The sequence below is a fragment of the Fonsecaea multimorphosa genome (genome assembly GCF_000836435.1).
Source record: "Fonsecaea multimorphosa CBS 102226 unplaced genomic scaffold supercont1.2, whole genome shotgun sequence".
In the NCBI taxonomy this organism is placed as follows: Eukaryota; Fungi; Ascomycota; class Eurotiomycetes; order Chaetothyriales; family Herpotrichiellaceae; genus Fonsecaea; species Fonsecaea multimorphosa.
Genome location: NW_015971636.1, coordinates 2,228,017 through 2,246,350, shown reverse-complemented (window position 1 = coordinate 2,246,350; position 18,334 = coordinate 2,228,017). Strand labels below are relative to the sequence as shown.

The 18,334-nt window shown below is 53.7% G+C and overlaps 7 protein-coding genes across 7 annotated transcripts; 4 read left to right on the top strand and 3 right to left on the bottom strand.

The window, feature by feature from the left end:
* Positions 1–451: 451 nt before the first annotated feature.
* Positions 452–3,208, top strand: Z520_01763 (uncharacterized protein; the record flags this gene model as incomplete). The annotated part of the gene is made up of 1 exon (XM_016772279.1): positions 452–3,208. The coding sequence occupies one exon, from the start codon at positions 452–454 to the stop codon at positions 3,206–3,208; it is 2,757 nt and encodes a 918-aa protein (XP_016637418.1).
* Positions 3,209–3,895: 687 nt separating this feature from the next.
* Positions 3,896–5,524, top strand: Z520_01762 (uncharacterized protein; the record flags this gene model as incomplete). The annotated part of the gene is made up of 3 exons (XM_016772278.1): positions 3,896–4,003; positions 4,076–4,748; positions 4,797–5,524. The coding sequence occupies 3 exons, from the start codon at positions 3,896–3,898 to the stop codon at positions 5,522–5,524; spliced, it is 1,509 nt and encodes a 502-aa protein (XP_016637417.1).
* A 1,192-nt stretch (positions 5,525–6,716) lies between these two features.
* On the top strand, positions 6,717–7,745 carry Z520_01761 (uncharacterized protein; the record flags this gene model as incomplete). Its single annotated transcript, XM_016772277.1, has 1 exon — positions 6,717–7,745. The coding sequence occupies one exon, from the start codon at positions 6,717–6,719 to the stop codon at positions 7,743–7,745; it is 1,029 nt and encodes a 342-aa protein (XP_016637416.1).
* A 593-nt stretch (positions 7,746–8,338) lies between these two features.
* Positions 8,339–10,309, top strand: Z520_01760 (uncharacterized protein; the record flags this gene model as incomplete). Its single annotated transcript, XM_016772276.1, has 1 exon — positions 8,339–10,309. The coding sequence occupies one exon, from the start codon at positions 8,339–8,341 to the stop codon at positions 10,307–10,309; it is 1,971 nt and encodes a 656-aa protein (XP_016637415.1).
* Positions 10,310–10,742: 433 nt separating this feature from the next.
* On the bottom strand, positions 10,743–12,564 carry Z520_01759 (uncharacterized protein; the record flags this gene model as incomplete). The annotated part of the gene is made up of 6 exons (XM_016772275.1): positions 10,743–10,911; positions 10,981–11,837; positions 11,900–11,939; positions 11,998–12,049; positions 12,109–12,370; positions 12,463–12,564. The coding sequence occupies 6 exons, from the start codon at positions 12,562–12,564 to the stop codon at positions 10,743–10,745; spliced, it is 1,482 nt and encodes a 493-aa protein (XP_016637414.1).
* Positions 12,565–13,535: 971 nt separating this feature from the next.
* On the bottom strand, positions 13,536–15,477 carry Z520_01758 (uncharacterized protein; the record flags this gene model as incomplete). Its single annotated transcript, XM_016772274.1, has 2 exons — positions 13,536–15,042; positions 15,101–15,477. The coding sequence occupies 2 exons, from the start codon at positions 15,475–15,477 to the stop codon at positions 13,536–13,538; spliced, it is 1,884 nt and encodes a 627-aa protein (XP_016637413.1).
* A 988-nt stretch (positions 15,478–16,465) lies between these two features.
* On the bottom strand, positions 16,466–17,285 carry Z520_01757 (uncharacterized protein; the record flags this gene model as incomplete). Its single annotated transcript, XM_016772273.1, has 2 exons — positions 16,466–16,659; positions 16,715–17,285. 2 exons carry the CDS (start codon positions 17,283–17,285, stop codon positions 16,466–16,468), a joined length of 765 nt encoding a protein of 254 aa, XP_016637412.1.
* Between the last annotated feature and the right edge of the window lie 1,049 nt (positions 17,286–18,334).

Sequence of the window (18,334 nt, the reverse complement as noted above, 5' to 3'; positions counted from 1 at the left end):
ACCCAGCACATGAACTGGCAGCGGCCCAGCGCCCCCTCTTGTCCAGTTTCGCCTCAACCCTCCAGTGCCTCGCTCATCCTGCATCCTTCAACACCCACACACGATCACTTACTCAGTTCGCCCAATCTTTCGACTTTGATCTGCAAACAACTACGAAAAGACTTGTGTTGCACGTCTATACGCTAAATCTCCCGTTTCTTCGTCGGTCGTTGGATACAGCCTGCATAACTCCCCTGACCTTCACCCATCTCGCTGTCGACCGCAGGCGCAGGATCTCCACCCTCACACCTGGAAGTGATTCGTCCCTTGGAGATGCTCAACCACCAATTCAGCGATTACTGGTGACACCAATCTGTCTATTCCTATCTGCCCGACAGCCTCGAGCCACTGATACCACACCCCTTCACGGTGGGCAGAGCGAACCTCTGCCTGCCATCCCTCGCCCTCCACCATGTCGTCGGCCATCAACGATGACGAACTCTCTATTTCCCTCCCACAAACCGACTCCAGCCGTACCCGACCATCCCTTCCTACTGTTGTCTCCCCTCCGGCACGGGCTAGCTTGAGTCATACCCCGATGGCAGAGTCTCCAGGCACTGCCCGCGCAATGCAACGATTGCATCAGTACGCCTTCGTCCGCAATATCGGCGAGGGCTCATTTGGCAAAGTCAAGCTGGCTAGACACAAGGTTACCGGTCAAGAGGTTGCAATGAAGACTATCAGTCGACGCAAATTGATCAGTCGGGATATGGCAGGGCGGATAGAGAGGGAGATCCAATATTTGCAACTTCTGCGTCACCCTCATATCATCAAGCTCTACACCGTCATCACAACCAAGACAGACATCTATATGGTGCTGGAATATGTTCCGATGGAACTGTTCGACTACATCGTGAAACATGGACGGTTGGGTGAAGCTAAGGCCCGGAAGCTGTTTCAACAAATCATCTGTGCTGTCGAGTATTGCCATCGTCACAAAATCGTCCATCGGGATCTCAAACCTGAGAATCTCCTCCTTGACAAGAACATGAATGTGAAAATCGCCGACTTTGGTCTCAGCAACATCATGACAGATGGCAATTTCCTGAAAACGAGCTGCGGAAGCCCAAATTACGCTGCACCGGAAGTCATTGGCGGAAAGCTCTATGCTGGTCCGGAAGTCGATGTCTGGAGTTGCGGTGTCATTCTTTACGTCTTTCTCGTTGGCAGACTTCCATTCGACGACGAGTTCATCCCTGCACTATTCAAGAAGATCCAGGCCGGGACATTTCACATTCCATCACAAACTCCACCAGGCGCCGTAAACCTCATCAAACGATGTTTGCAAGTTCATCCGGTTCACCGCATCACCATCCCCGAAATCAGACAAGACGAATGGTTCATAAAAGATCTTCCTGCTTATTTAGTTGATCCTGTTGAGGAATTTCTAGATACCGGTGTCGATCCTACCAAAGCCATCGACCCTCGTCAATTGGCTCCGGGAAAGCCACTCGATGTGGTTGAGAAGATCCATGAGCAAGTGGTTGGCAAGCTTGGCCGTACTATGGGTTACGCAAAGGAGGATGTGAAGGATGCTCTGAGCAAAGATGAGCCGAGCGCCATTAAAGATGCGTACCTCATAGTCAGAGAAAATCAGTTGATGATCAGCGCTCCCCAATACCGCACAGAGAACCCAGAACTGGAGTCATTTATGGCTTCTTCACCACCCGTCGAACCAAACTATCCCAATTTTCCAGGCTCGCCACGACGATTTCAGGATATTGATGTCAAGCCTCTTACTCCAAGTCGCACAGACCCCCACCGCGCTAGTCGATCGCTGTCTGAAACTCCGTCTTCATTGAGAGAAGAAGAGAAGCCCAGGATCTCCAATGTCCGCGTCCTCAACACCTCACTACCTCACGTGCATGAGGAGCTCCTTCAGATTCGCGAAAAGGCAAAGGCTCACGGCGAAGACCCTGACATGATTCTACATCAGACACAAGGCCAAGATCAGGAAGATGAAGCTGAAAGTCCCATCCCCGAGGAAATTAAGGATGAACACGGGAACCCGATTTATCGGTCCAAAGAGGAACAGGAGGCCACATCAAGAGCATTGAAACCACACTCTCGATCTGTGACGGCTCTCAGTGTATTGAGAGAACCCAAAAGCCGACCGGAAGGTATGACTTCTCTGCCGTCCGACGAAAAGCGTCCAGCGCCTTCGAAAACCAAGCCCAGACGGTGGCAGTTTGGGATTCGCAGTCGAAACCAACCTTGGGAAGCCATGAAGTGCTTGTATGCCGCTCTCAAGGCTCAAGGCGCTGAATGGGAGGTTAATCCCTGGCTGCGGCCGGAGTCGATGCCAGACGGTGATGACGAGAAGGATGTCATTCCACCACCTCCACCCGACCTAGAGCCCGGCCAACGCCACCAGATTATGCAACAGCGGTTTTCCTTTGTGGGCGAGGATTACTACATACCCCGAGACCCATACAATATTCGGGCTCGAATCTTAAAGAAGGGTTTGCTGATGCCCGGCGAAGCACCATCTCTATCGGCCCACAGTTCGGCGGTTAGTCTGCCGGCAGAAGCACAAACCCAGCTCAAGAAGCATATTGAACAACTGGGATATGCCTCAGAGGATGTCAAACACGTGCTCGGCATAAATTCCCCCAACGGCGGCCCCGCAAATATAAAGTCACCAGCATCAAGCGGACATCCTACCCGACCAAATACTGGAGGCGAGCCGGCCACGCACAGCCAGGATGCATTCACCGGACCAGGACAAGTGTCTATGAGCAGACCCGACAGTCTTTCGGCACTCAACAAGAAAATCCCAAGCGAGCATATTGGGGTTTGGGTATTCATCGATATACAACTGTACACCATAGAACAGGGAACGTTCGTTGTGGATTTCAAATGCGACGGATATCAAAATGTGATCTGGCACGATTTGAAGAAGGAGCGAGACAGGAACAAGACACCCAGCAGCAACAGCACAGTGACCAGTCCGACGAACAGCAGACCCACCAGTGGATTCGGAGAATTCATTCACACCAGCTCTGATCGTCTCGATGAAATGGGCGCAGACGGCTACTGGAAACCGGTCAGCAAGCGCTATAAGAACGTGGAAAAGGAGATTTCCAGCCCTTACCCTTACCTCGACGTGGCTAGTGACTTGGTGGCCCAACTAGTAAGTCTGAGTGCTAAGGCTGCGCAACGGTCCTGACTGACTCTTAGTGGGGTGGCGCTGCTTGAATTTCTGTCTCTTTTCTTGCCAGCTTTCCAGCGGATGGATACGAATTCATGACGGGGACGGTCTTTGCAGCAGCAAGAAGCGCTATTAGTGCATAGAGAACAGGGAATACTGACGGAAAGAGCATGAGAGGATCGAGCGTACCTAGGGTATCATCGGCGGTTCCGGGGTGATTGAACCAGGACTTCGTGACACACACCGACAGGACGGACAGATCTCAGAAGCATTAGGATGGGAAGATGTTAGAAATACCCAAGACAAGATGCAAAGCCCAGCTTATGTAGCCACAATTACTCGATGATCGATTAACATCATTTGCAAGTTCAGGCACTGCATGGAGTAGAACGCGTGATGCGTGCACTCGATACCCAGGTACGTACCTGGTACCTACCTAGGTAACCACTTAACGCCCCCGGACGCCGAGAACGCGTAGTGAGTGTCACGTGAATGCCAAGGACTGTGCTAGGCGAAGGCGACGGCGGCTAGTTTCGTTCCCGACAAAGTCATTTGCACATCTGACGAACCATCGTTGGTGTCACATTCGTCCCTCGTTCACCACCAACCGTCACCGCTGGGAGAACAGGCGACGCGACGACCACAGAGCGGACTTGCTGCTTCGGAGATCATTTCGCTGGCTGAGATATCCGACCTGACTCAACTATGGGCCTCACCTCAAAGCTCAGATCATGGTCTCAGGAGCTCACTCCCTATTTTCTCTACCTGCTTCTGGTTGCAACCCTAGGACCTCTACTCTTTGGGTATCATTTGGTATGATCTGCTGTCTTTCAACACTATACTACACATCCTCGAGCTTCCAGGTCCCTGCTAATCAGCCTCCAGGCCGAGCTCAATGCTCCTTCAGAGGTCATCACTTGCAGGGCCAAATCCATTAGATCCAAGAAAGGGCCGCCATCAACACTGGGTGGAGTGCCACAATGCATACCCATGAACACAGCCCAGTTCGGGCTCGTGTCATCCATTTTCACCTTGGGCGGTCTAATCGGTGCTCTTGCGGCCGGCCCTTTGTCTGCACGCTATGGCCGTCTTCGTACTATGCGCATCAACACCTTCTTGCTAGCGCTGGGTCCTCTCGCTGAAGCACTAGCGCCAAACATTGGCGTTCTTTCGACAGGTCGCTTTATTTCCGGCTTAGGCGCAGGCGTTTCTGTGGTTGTGGTGCCCATCTATATCTCTGAAATTGCTCCGCCCAAGGAAAAGGGCTTCTTTGGTGCCTTTACACAAATCATGACAAACATGGGCATCTTCACCACCCAGCTCCTAGGTTACTTCCTCAGCCATGGTCAGATGTGGCGCATCATTTTGGCGGTTGCAGGCATGATTGGCATCTTGCAATTTGCTGGGTTGGTGTTCTCTGTGGAGAGTCCCAAGTGGCAGGCGGGTCATGGAGAAACAAGACAAGCTCATAACAATCTGCGGCGTATCAGGGGCCAGAAGGCCGATATCCAGCTAGAGGTAGAAGACTGGGGTGTTGAGGATGGTGACGAGAGACACGGTTTGTGTTCTTTGATGTGCTTTGTCGAATTGTCTAACCTTTAAGCAGAGGAAGAACAAACACTGCTCGCTAATCCCGATCACGACCCGCACACGGACAGCAACACCTCTTCGAGAGGCAAAGGACCAGAACCCTTGGGCATTCTGGCTGTGCTCCTAGACCCGGCCAATAACCGCGCAATCCTTGCAGTCGTTGTGGTCATGATGGCCCAGCAGCTCTGCGGGATCAACAGTATCGTCATGTACGGCGTATCCCTGCTCGCAGACTTACTCGCCTCCAACTCCGCTCTGCTCAATATCTTTGTGAGCATACTCAATATTGTGGCTACCACAGGCTTCGCGCCTCTTGCCGACGTGCTGGGGCGGAAACCATGTATACTCACCTCAATCGCCGGCATGGGCGTCTCATCCGTCCTCCTTGCCGTAGGAATACGCAGCGCAATCCCTATACTTTCCGCGGTTTCGGTGCTTCTGTTTGTCGCCAGCTTTGCTTTCGGCCTAGGGCCAGTGCCCTTCATCCTGGCCTCTGAGCTCGTCGGTCCTGAGGCAGTCTCGGCAACCCAATCATGGGCGCTGGCCGCAAATTGGATCTCGACATTTGTGGTAGCTCAATTCTTCCCAATGGTGAATGAAAGGTTGGGAAAGGGCGTGGTGTACTTTGTATTTGCGGCCATCGCGGCAATTTCCTTTGTTTTCGTGGGCTGGTATGTGCCAGAGACGAAAGGGAAGAAGGACGTTGACGAGGTTTGGGGGAGGCCGTCCAGGAGGCAGGACTGAGAAGTCTAGAAGAGTCTAGGTTGGACGAAAAAAGCTCCGTCATCAGTTCGGAGCTCTGGGTTTTTTCGAAATTTTACTTTTTCGGTGGCTACAGATATGTTCCCATCTCAGCAGAGTATCCGACGGGCTGAGGTGCTCTCCGTTGGCAGGTCCTTGACCATGAGATGCCAGATTGACAACGCGATCTGGATAAATTGGGGAGGGAGTATCTCAACGGAGTACTACCGTTCCAATGGCAACCATGGCTTCCATTCTCAGCTGGCTGGCGCGTCTCAACAGATCTTCTGCCGAAATATCGCAATTTGCACCAGGACCACTTTCTTCAGAGGCATTTGCTTGATCGCGGAGTTTTGCAGCCTTCGGAGTGTGAGATTGGATGGCAGCTTTGGAGTGACAAACTTGGAGCGAAATTGCTGCAGCCGACAGCTCTATGCCTTCTGCTCGTGGCGCAGCAAATGAAGCTCTTCCACACCCCAGCTTATATTACAGACCAGCCGCCAAGTTCGGAAGCTGAGTTATCTCATGGTTTGCTTCATACCCGGAGAATGTTCTCCCCACAGGAGATGAGCGATTCAGGCAACGGTCCAATGAGTCTCAGCTGAAGCGTTGCCTCCAGTCCCATCGAATCAAGCGGGAAGAAGCCGTCTAGCATTAGTATGGTCTGGCAGCTCTGATACATTCCTCCTGCACCATCGAGTTTATAGTCTGGCTGTCGCACGAGGTTTGCAGCAACGGAACCGAAGAGCACAAAGAGTCAGTGTCTTAATGAGCAGCGTACACCGGGAGACGGCTGGGATGAACGGGCATACAGAATATCTCCTCGATATGTTGTTGCACCGTCGCTCATACCCGCTTTGTCGGATATGAGCGACTGACTCTCGTCAATCTAGGTCAACATCGCTCTCGAGGACTGCGAGCGATCGAGCTTTCTGATTGACGGCCACGCGCTCCCCAGGTTGTTATCATTGGTTTCACGGAGGTGGCCATCATTGTTATCACCCACTAGTGCCTGGGGAACCCAGTTGGGGGTGGAGAACGATTCCAGTCGTGCCCTTATCATGACCTCTGCTAAGGAGTCTGGATGGTGGATAGAAAGGACAAAACGGTATTGTCGCCCTTGTTCTTTCATTCCTGCCTGCAGTGCATCCCTTTATACGTGAAATTCTGCATTTCGAGAAAAAGGTAGGCGACCATGATTGCTCCGTCACCCGAAACCATCCCCGTCGTCGACTTCTCCCGGTTTTCTACCGATCTGCCTTCCCTCGCGCGGGAAATCAAGGACGTCTGCGCAACATGGGGGTTTCTGTACCTCAGCAACCACGGCTTGCCACAGTCAAGCATCGATCGCATGTTCGACATCAGCGCGACCTTCTTCAAAACCACCCCTCGCGAGGAGAAGTCCTCGACGCCCTGGAGCAGCATCGTCAACGCCGGATACGATGCGAAGACCGGCACCGAAGGATATTTCAACGAGCACGGTGCCAAGGATCGCGTGTCGGCTGTGGACGAGAAGGAGGTATTCGTGATTCGGAAGCAGGCGTCTTATGACCAACCTATGCCGCCCTCTTTGAAGAAATTCAACCCTGAGATTCAGGCGTTCATGGGAGAGCTGCATGAGAAGATCGCCGTCCCGTTGCTCGCATGCCTTGGGGTTGGCTTAGGTCTATCCGCGGACCGTCTTCCCCAGATCCATCAGCATGAAAATCCGTCGATGACCACCCTTCGTCTCATCCACTACCCAGCCCTTCCACCCAGCGACACCGCCAAAGTCCGCCTGGGTTCACACACAGATCAAGGCGTGATCACGATCCTCTTCCAGAACCTTGTCGGCGGCCTCCAGATACGACCTCCAAAATACACGGGTCCTATCAAGGATGATGAGATATGGCTCGACGCCCCCGTCATCCCGGGCGCGGTGCTCATCAACATCGGCGAGACAATGACCTTCTTTTCGGGTGGACTCATGAAATCCACGCTGCACCGCGTCACTCGGTCCCCTCTGCCCGAAGACCAGGGCAAAGAGAGGTTCTCGATGGCATACTTCTGCCACCCCAACATCGATACGTTGCTGGAGGTCCTTGAGGGGATCAAAGGGGAGGATGGCAAGGAAATTCAAAGGAAAGAGCCGCCGATCAGCTGTGTTACGGGTCAAAAGGTCAGGACCGTCAAGGAATGGATCGAGCACAGGCATTCAATGGGCCGTTTGGAGAAGGTTAAGTGAGTGCATGTCGAACCCAGGAGGCTCGACGTATGAATTCCAACTGTGCCATCGCCTTTGAATTTGGAACATATTCAGGATATAGTGTTAGTATGTTCTATTCCACATTTTGGCGTTGTTGTATCGCTATTAAACCGGACCCCGTGTCTCAAAGCGTCACGTATACTTCGTTTACTCCCTAGATGCAATCTCCTTCCTGCAACGTCTCGAGACTAAAAGCCATTAGTACAAATATGTTGACATCCCTGCCGCGACAGCCAAGGCTGCGCTAGACCTGTCTTCGCTTGGACGTCCAATCCTCTCCTCTCCGGCCGGGCTTCGTCACAAACGCGTCGATTATCATTAACCCGAGGTTAAGACAGCCGAAGCTTAGACGCAATTTCCGTCTACCAGAGTCTGGGACACCACAAGGCAAAGTATTCCTCTACGGTTTTACTGTACACAGGCAACCGAGGCTCGAGATGCTGATGGAATGCCGCGGGGTCCCCTGTCCAACGGTTTGGCAGCCGGGCTTTGATGCTTGTATATTGCATTGAAGTAAACGGCCAGAGAAAAAAGGGGAAAAAAAGAGAAAATAATGCAATCAAGCTCTAAAGATGGGGTCCATCGCTATGGAAACTCTGCCGTTGCCGGAATTCCTGGAGCGCAAGTATGCAGCCGAGCGGGACAAGCGACTCCGCAGCGACGGCAACGCCCAGTACCTCAACCTCATTGAATCGGATCGCTTCAAGCACCTCGAGCAGGATCCCTGGGTGGATCACGCGACGCTCAATGCACAGGAACCCCCGATGACCGATGGATCTTCGTGCAAAATCTTTATTCTGGGAGCCGGGTACAGCGGACTAGTCTACGCCGCCCGACTGATCGAGGCAGGGTTCGCCGCGGAGGACATTCGCCTGGCCGATCGCGCCGGCGGCTTTGGTGGGACGTGGTACTGGAATCGCTATCCCGGGCTGATGTGCGACATTGAAAGTTACATATACCTGCCCCTGCTCGAGGAGACGGGTTACATGCCAAAGCACAAGTATTCGTACGGCCCGGAACTGCTCGAGCACGCGGAACGGGTCGCTGCGCAGTTCGACCTCACGGACAAGGCGCTTTTCCGAACCACCGTCGAGCGCATGCAGTGGGATGCCGTGCAGAGGCGGTGGCTTGTCAGCATGACGCAGGATCGAGGCCCGGATCAGGCGCCCTTGGAGCTCGCGGTTCAGGCCCAGTTTGTCATCACCGCGCCGGGCATTTTGAATCATCCCAAGGTTCCCAAAATCCCGGGCCTCGATGAGTTCCAGGGACATACCTTCCACACTGCCCGCTGGGACTACAACTACACCGGCGGCTCGCCGACCGACCCGGCGCTGACAGGCTTGAAGGAGAAGAAGGTGGGGATCATCGGCACCGGAGCGACCGCGATCCAAGCCGTGCCCGAGCTCGCCAGGTGGGCAAAGGAGCTGTATGTGTTCCAGCGGACGCCCGCCAGGGTAGATGTGCGCGGCCAAACCGCCACGGACGCGGCGTTGTGGACGGGCAAAATTGCCAGCAAGGCCGGGTGGCAGCTCGCACGACGAAGGAACTTCAACGCCGCACTCGCGCGGGTCTTGGTGGTCGGGGAGGAGGAAGACCTGGTCGCGGACGGATGGTGCGCGACCCCCTCGGCGGCCTCCAGCCTGGGCAGTCCGTTGAAGGGCATCATTTCGCCGGATAAAGTGGCGGAACACGTCGCCGAGGTCTACGCCCTCGACCAAGAGAGGTCGGAGAAGGTCCGGGCGCGCGTGGCGGCCATCGTCCGCGATCCCGACACCGCGGAGAAGCTGAAGCCGTGGTATCCGGCGTGGTGCAAGCGGCCCGGGTTCCACGATGAGTACCTCGCCGCCTTCAACCGGCCGAATGTCCACCTCGTCGACACAGACGGCCGGGGCGTCGAGCGGATCAACCGCACCGGCGTCGTCGTCGCAAACGGCGCCGGCAAGCAGCAGTACGACATTGACCTGTTGCTTCTCAGCACGGGATACCGCGCCCCCGCGGCACACAACGGGAGCCCCGCTGCGGCCGCCAAAGTCGACATCATCGGGCGGGACGGGCGGTCGCTCGAGGAAAAGTACCTCGCCCGCGGCGTGTCGACGCTGCACGGGATCAGCTCGCACGGGTTCCCGAATCTGTTCTTCTTCGGCGCCTCGCAGGCCGCCTCGGCCTTCAACCTCGTCTTCATGACCGACGTGCAGGCCCAGCACGTTGCGTATATTCTGGCCGAAGCGATGCGGCGGCAGCAACGGCAGCAACGGCATGACTCAGATGATGCGGTCGTCGTCGAAGTCACCGAGGAGGCGGAGGAGGAGTGGGCTGCCGAGGTGGTGAAAAGAGCCGCGTGGTTCGCCGTCATGGTCGGATGCACGCCCAGCTGGCTAAACGGCGAGGGCGCGGCTTCGATCAAAAGCGTCGACGGCGACGTGCGTGAGCAGGTCAAGAAGGCCCGCGCGGCACCTTGGGGCGAAGGCATTCGCAGCTACGAAGACGTGCTCCAGCGTTGGCGCGAGGAAGGCAGTCTGAAAGGCATCACTATCACGGTTTAACCATGGGTTTCCAGACGAATCTCAATATCGAATCACCACGTTAGTCATTGACCGAGGTCAGAAGAGGGCAATTTAGAACATCCTCTGTGTTGATGTATTATGTATAGAAGCATCTCATTCTGCTTGATTCATGACACAATCCAGAAACTACCATATTTGCCAGCTAGCAGGTATTGCTTGCGGGCTTTTGGACCTCCTTGTTCACATTAGCATGATTCACAAGTGGCAATGCTCGAATGAGCCACCACAACGGCATCCAATGTCCGCTCGACGACGAACGAGTCACCCGGCTTGACCATCATATCAACCGTCCTGCCCCGATCTTAATCGGACCCATTTAACGCAAAGAGCGCTTCCACCAAGCTTCCCTGCAAGCGAAGGTAGACATATCTGAAGGATTTCGTAGCTTGCAGCCTCTGAAGTCTGGTCGAGCTCAGGAGACTCCCTCAATCTGCTCGATTGCGGTGTGCTTCTCGTGCTCTTTCAAGTACGCGACCGGATCCAACTCAGCCTGCCGCTCGGCATCTTCAATATGAATGGCGACCTCATCCCCGAAAATCTCCTCGACCTCTTCGAGCGTCTTGTTGGCAGTCTCCGGGAAACTGTGGCTCAAATCAGCATCTCTACACTATGAAGAGCGGGGGGAAAAAAGGTGGAGATAAAAAACTGACTAGAAGTAAAAGACCACGGTGTACAGAGCGGTACAGATGACGAAGATCATAAAGTACTTCCAGCTGATGTGCTCTATGGCAATGGGCGTGACCTGGACGAGCAGGATGACGAACGCACTTGCCCAGGCGGTGACTGTGCCTCCCAGGGCTGCGCGGACCGGCGTCGGCAGGATCTCCGGAAGGTAGGTAAACACAAAGCTGTTGAAGATGACGGCGTAGCCCACAAGGAAGAGGAACATGGCCACGACCGCCAAGATGCCGTACGTCTTGTTCTGGTTGTCTGTGTTCTGAAACGTGGCCCAGAAGGCGCACAGAAGCAGGGAAGCCGGGATGATGATGGCCAGGGAGATCAGCATCATTCTGCGCCGGCCCCATCGGTCGAAAAACCACGCGCCCGGGATGTTGCACAACACGCCGACGGTGCCCCAGATGCCGACGAGGACAAGCGGCAGCTTGCCCGCAACGCCCAGGCTACCGTAGACGATGACCTGGTAGTTCTGGAGCGGGATGACGCCGGTCAACTGCTGCCCAGTCACCAAGATGAAGGCGATGTAAAGCCGTTTGCGGTAGGATGGCCGCTTCAGGACTGTCCAGAGGTTGACCCGTTGGTCCTCCTCGAGCTGGAGCTGGGCTCGGATCTGATTGAATTCGCCCATGAAGAAGGTGTCGTCGTCCGAAGTCTGGTGCATGCGGCGAAGAATTACCAGCGCTTCTTCGTGGCGGCCCTTCATGATCAGCCAGCGCGGACTCTCGGGCATCCAGATGGCTCCGATAAGCATGATGATGGGTGGGAGGACCTGAAGCCCGAAGAACAGACGCCAGGCTGTGTCGCTTTCGATGTAGGAGAGCCCAAGACCCTGAGAACCCGATCAGATTGTGAACTTGCTCAATCATGACTGACAATGGGAATCATGGTTACCATCCACTCCGTAATGGCATACGCCAGGGAGATATTGATACTGTAGTCATCAGTTTCCAATCCACCAGCTTCCTTTTTTTTAGGGCCGCTGAACGCACGCATATAAGCCACCAACCCGTCCTCGAACGTGTGGTGGAGCAATCTCGGCCGCTGTGGCATATTGTTGGCGTTTTTACTCTTTCTCAAATTGAACTCTCATGGCAACTCACCATATGTCGGACAGACGGCATAGACAAGGCCTCCGGCCCAACCACCGATTCCGCGTCCAACCAACAAGACAACAAGACTTTGTGCGCCTGCTTGCATGGAATTTCCGGCTAGAGCCACAATGCTGGCCAGTATAATCGTGCGCAATCTCCCGATCTTGTTGGGGATGTAGAGCATGGACAGGCCCCCCAGGAAGAGGCCTGAGTAGTAGACCGACCCGAGGACACCGATGAGCGTGGCATCGAAGCCAAAATATGTAATAAACTAGAAGCCACCAAAAGCCCGCATTGATATTAGCTGATTTGGCACGTTAAAAAGAAACACTGAAAGCCTGAAAAGAGGGGCGCCAAACGCACTCGAGGGTAGCCAATGACGGACGTGGTCAGCCCGGAGTCATAGCCGTAGAAGAAGGCTCCGAAGGTGAGGTAGATGATACACAACAGGCCATAGTTATTCATGGCTAGATATCGACTTTTGAAAACACAACTCAATGTGTGAAGCACAATTTCTGAATGCCCCGAGAAAGGACCGCTGACTTGGCTTTTTCCAAGTACGAGAGGGAAAACAAAGGCTTTATGTCTTCTTCTGCTTCAGGATAAAGCAGGCTTCGACCCCTTTACAGGCCCCCCAGACTACTCTCTCCAGGAATGCGGAGAAGCCGGGGAAGACGGCGCCATCGGTAGCTGGACAGCAAGGTATCCAGTAGCCGAACCAAGCAGCATCACGGCCCGACAGCAGGGCGAGGCTGTCCGGATCCCAATGGGGATGTGGGCTCCCTCGGTCTTGATGGGCTTGTACTGGGGTCCGAACAATCGTCAGGATTACTTACCGGTGCATTGGCAGGATGCAGTCTCGATGCAGATCCCTCGGCGATGGCCGTGACCGAGGAGGGTGGGACATAAGCGTACCTTAGAGGACTCTCCAGTCAATAACCGGTCTGCCAGGCCGATCTTTGACGAGTGCATAGTCTGAAGCTTCGTTGAATGTGACGTTTCAGAAGAAGCGCGGTGACGCTCTTACCCTCTCGGCACTTACCTTGAGGGTGGGCACAGCCTGATAACTTGGGAATCCCCGTGCCTCTGGAATAGGCAAGATCTCGATGCTCTCTAGAGAGGCACTGAAGCAGGTGTTGCGAAACGATCTACGGACTTCAGATTGATACCCTTGGGGGAGGGGGGCTACTAGCTGCTGCTGGCCAATCATTATATCGGAAGATGAGAGTGCGCTAGGCCTAGATCGAGCTGTATACCCCGGGGAACTTTAAAGTCGCCCCTCTTGGACATCATCCGAGGTGTTGAGTTTATACACTCTCATGTTGCTGGCCAAAAGCACACGCGACGATATGAAAATTCAACTCCATGCCCCTGCCGTCTCATTCATCACAATATGTATTGATTGTGCTAATTCCGCAGCATGCGTCCTTTCTTTCCTAGTCTTCAAGGTAGTGAACTTCCAATCCCTCGAAGCGATCATCTGCCCTCCACTTCCGGGTCAGCTCAAAGAACGCCGGCGAGCCTGCCCCATAGATGACGTTCCTCTGCGACTTCAAGTCGTCGAACTCGCCTTCGTTGTTGTAGTACCCAGGAGTACAATCCTCGAGGAACTTCCGGCGAGGTTCCGCCAGGTCCACGCAGATCTGCACCCAGCCGCTCTCGGCTTCGGCGGTGGGCTCCAGAGTGCGGACCTTCTTGTCACAGGCACGCCGGATCACGTAGGCGAAGTGTTTAGCTTGCTCGGCGGTCGCGTGCAGGAAATTTGGCGACACGGCTGCCTGGACGCTGTTGACGAAGAAGCAGTTGGGGAATCCGCGACTGGTCCAGCCGTGGAATGTCTGGAATCCATCCTTCCATTTCTCGGTCGTTGTGATGCCGCCACGACCGTAGATTTCCATACCAGTTCGTTGGGCCCAATCGGTCGCTAGTTCGAAGCCCGTGGCGTAAATCAGGCAGTCGATTTCGTAGACAACGCCGTTCGCCATCACTCCTTCGGGCGTGATCTTGTCGATTCCTTTGCCTTTCGTGTCGACCAGCTTCACATTCGGCCTATTGAACGTCTGAAGGTACTGGTCGTGGAAGCAAGGTCGTTTGCACATCTGATTATACCATGGCTTCAGGGCTTCCGCGGTCTGCTTATCTTTCACGACACTGTCCACGCGAGCACGGATGGACTCCATCTTTTTATAGTCGGCAAGCTGGATCTTTGCCGCAATCTGCGCGGGATCCATGGTACTGGACTCATTTCCGGTTTTGCGTGGCCAGAGGTTTCTCAGGATATCTGTCCAGCCATCGGCCACGAGGTCTTCCTCAACATACCCACCAGCGATGACGGTGTCGAAGTTGTCCATTCGTGCTTGGTGCCACCCTTTAGGGAGGGACTTGGCCCATAAGGGATCCGTCGGGCGGTTATTCCGGACGTCAATACTCGACGGAGTTCGCTGAAAGACGTAAAGCTGCTTAGCTGTCGCGCCAACATGAGGCACAATCTGCACCGCCGTCGCGCCCGTGCCGATAATCCCAACTCGTTTGTCGGCCAATTTCGTTAGACCTCCGCGGTTATCACCGCCAGTATAGTCATAGTCCCAGCGTGAAGAGTGGAAAACATGACCCTTGAACGAGTCTATACCTGCGACACCTGGCAGCTTTGGTCTGTGAAGAGGTCCTGCTGCCGGTATAATGAAACGAGTCGAGATAGTATCCGCTCGGTTCGTCTCGACGTCCCATCGCGTGGTCGCCTCGTTCCACTGAAGTTTTAGAGTTTCAGTTTGAAAGAGCGTCTTCTCGTACAGCCCATAATGAGTTCCGATCCGGTGTGCGTGCTCAAGCAGCTCAGATGCATGGGTATATTTTTCAGAAGGCACATAGTTAGTCTCCTCAAGTAGGGGCATATACACATAAGCCTCGATATCACATTGTGCTCCTGGATATCGATTCCAATACCTGACAACGTTCAGTTTTCCCTGTTTGTTGGCCGGGTATTCAGTGAAGGAAGCCATACCAAGTGCCCCCAAAGTCGCCGCCCTTTTCGATAATTCGGAAATTTGTGATGCCCTGCTCCAATAGTCGCACAGCACATAGGAGGCCGCCGAAGCCTCCGCCGATGATGATCACATCTGTGTCAAGTTCGATCGGATCACGCGTGAAGCCTGGTTGCACGTATGGGTCGTCGAGGAACTGTTCCGCCGCCTTGCTCGATGGCTGAATAATGGTGTACTGGTTGATACCGCCGTTCTTGAGTCGTTTATCGCGCTCTTCCTGGTATTTGCGTTTGAGCGCGTCGAAATCCAGATCGACTTTCTCGGGCTCTGTCAGGCTGCGATGCTCGAGGATCGCGGCACTTTGTGGTTCAATAGATTGTTGGACAGCGACGGCCATGGTGGTGGTATCCTTCAATTACCTTGAGAATGAGATCACGATAGAGACTGTTGTAGGTATCGCTGGACGGTTTAGAAGCATAGACTTTATTTGAACATCGCATACCGTTTGTCGGGCATTAGCTATATCGATGGTATCGGAATAGTATTTCCTCGGTTTCCAAGAATGGACAGCTATGGACGAAGTCCCTCGGATCACTCACCTGCATCAACACCGATTCGGGTGGTGCTTGGACATTGCAAGGAGCACCGGAAGTCCCAATACAACAGCTTCGGGCTGCGAAAAAAGCCGAGGTCGAGTACGCTGTGACCGACGGCTCACGTATGTACAACGCAGAGAAGGCTGCCATGTCACCGGGCATTCAACATTGTACACCGGGTGTCGTCCGCCGGGTTGGAGGACAACAGTCACGGATAACTAGGAGGGTAGTTTGTAGACGGAACTTTCGCGAGAGGCTCAAGCAATGGACTCCCAAGGTCCTCTTCAGACGCGTCGACGCGTGTTGAAGTACCGAAGTTTCCCCACCTCTGCCACAACAATAGAATTCCCTTCATTACAAATCCCGTGGCTGTGCGCTCGAATACAGTACTGTTTTGAATTTAAAATATGAGGTCGGCTCACTCTACCTCACTTCTCTGAAACAGGAAAACGGTCTACCGTGGAGAAGGGTTGGTGGGCATTGGTGCACATCTACCAGGAGCACTGGAAAGTGCAGAAACGAGATTACTTTCGCTCGAATGAAGCACAGACAGACGAACCAGCTCATGCGCCCACTCCCACAACCATATCCTATTCCACCTTCTCTGGGCTAGAAGCAGGGTAAGGCTGCAAAGACATTACGGCTTTTGGTTAGTATGTGGTTATGCGCAATAGGGTTGTATTCACTGGGTGCAGAAACCCTTCGAATTGTTGCCATACTATTCTCTGCTTGAGACCCTGAATCATATGATGAATTTTCTTCCACTGCCTCGAGAATACCTTGATTTCGTCATACAGCGCCGCCGTTGATGGGAATTGTCTGTCCATTTATGTAGCTGGAGTCCTCGCCCAGAAGAAACGCAATCACCTTGGCGATTTCTGAGGGCTGTGCAAAGCGGCCTGCCGGAGGAGGTTTCATGTCTTCATTGAAGTCCTTTTTCCTCTGGGCAAACCAGATTTTGACGCCTTCTGTCTCGGTCACCGCTGTTAGGAGAGTTAGCGTATGTGTCGTAGGACATGCGGACCAGAATCTTCCTACAAGGTGCCACAGCATTGATTCTTATACCAAGAGGGGCAAAATCTTTGCTCCATGCCTTGACCAGCCCGACAGACGCATGTTTTGTTGCCGTGTAGACAGCCAGATTGTTCCAGCCGAGCAGCCCGGACATGCTCGCGACGTTGACGATGGTGCCCCTGGTCCCCCACTGCCCCTTTGGATCCTGTTTTTCCATGATCCGCAGCGCCTGCGTACCATAGTTCCACGTGCCACGCAGATTAACATCCACGATCTTGTCGAACGTCTCGTCGGACGCAATAGGCCCTTCGGCGGGGCCTATCCCAGCATTATTGATTAGGCTGTCGAGACGCCCGGCTTTCTCCACCACTTCGTCCAAGAACTTGACACAGGCTTCCCGGTTGGCAACGTCGATGCCTCCGTGAAACAATACCTTTCCTGTTTCGACCAAAGTCTTGAGCTTTTCTGGAACGTCCTGTATTAACTCGGCGATCCAGACTGTCGCCCCGTGACTGCAGAGCTCAACTGTGGTGGCTAGGCCGATACCAGATCCGCCACCTGTGATGGCTATATTGTATCCTTCCAGGGAGCTCATGGTCAATATTTAGTGTTGACAGTTACTAACGGAACGCCGTTGATCACTGTCAAAGACGGCGACACGCTCTAGCCCTGATTGACACTTATGGAAATATGTTAATGTCTCAAAATGGAAGTTGGTAACCTCGGCAATGATACGAAATGGAACGCTTTCCACCCTTCCGGAAGCCCGCATGCTTCGTCCCGAGGTAATCTCGTAAGGGAGAAACGACACGCCAGACGATAGCGAGGATGATCGACTTGTTCAGCATTGTTCTTGCCGAATGCGAAGCGGGAGGTTGTGAATGCCGCGTCCTGACACTTCCAGTGCGCCGGGAAGGAAATAACCAACAGCGATCGCCCTCTTGTCTCAATCCGCTCTTATTCCCCAGACGACCGTTTTGGGGAAGCCTGCTGTATAGTAACCGGTTCTGGTTTAGCGCTCGATTCATGGAATCGTGAACGGCCTCGAATAATATTCGAGACAGAGTGCGCTCGAAGACGAGTCAAAAACAAACAGAAAGTATTGACACAAGACCTATTTGGAAAGTATAGTCGTTGTTTTCAAGATAAAGCCCGTACAAAGAAAGGACTTTCGGAAGGATGTACGCGTATCCGCTCACGGGAAGATCCACCATCAAGGCCTTGCCTTTGAGTTGGCTTATCGAAGTAATGGAGGTGATGGATGCAATGGTCAACTCCGGTCCGCCGTCAAGCTGAGGTGGCCAGTAACTGTAAGTGGCTGCTGCTGATTGAAATGCAGGTTGACGGCATTGTCGATAGTCCCTGTCATGATGTCATATCCTCCATTAAACAATTGGTTGTACCCATCTCGCCATATGTCGAGTTCGGGACTTGAAGATAGGTGACATTGAGACCATAAGCTTGGAAGAATATGGAAGGAAGTCAACGCTCCAAATTTCCAATGCAATGGCCACTACCGTGCTTCAATTCATCTCGGCCTAGAGACTTGCTGGATGTGATGTGACGGACTGGTCAGTCAGCAAGAGCCATGCGTGAGTATCCAAATACTGATGGAAAGGCATGATGCAAATCGGAGGGGAAAAC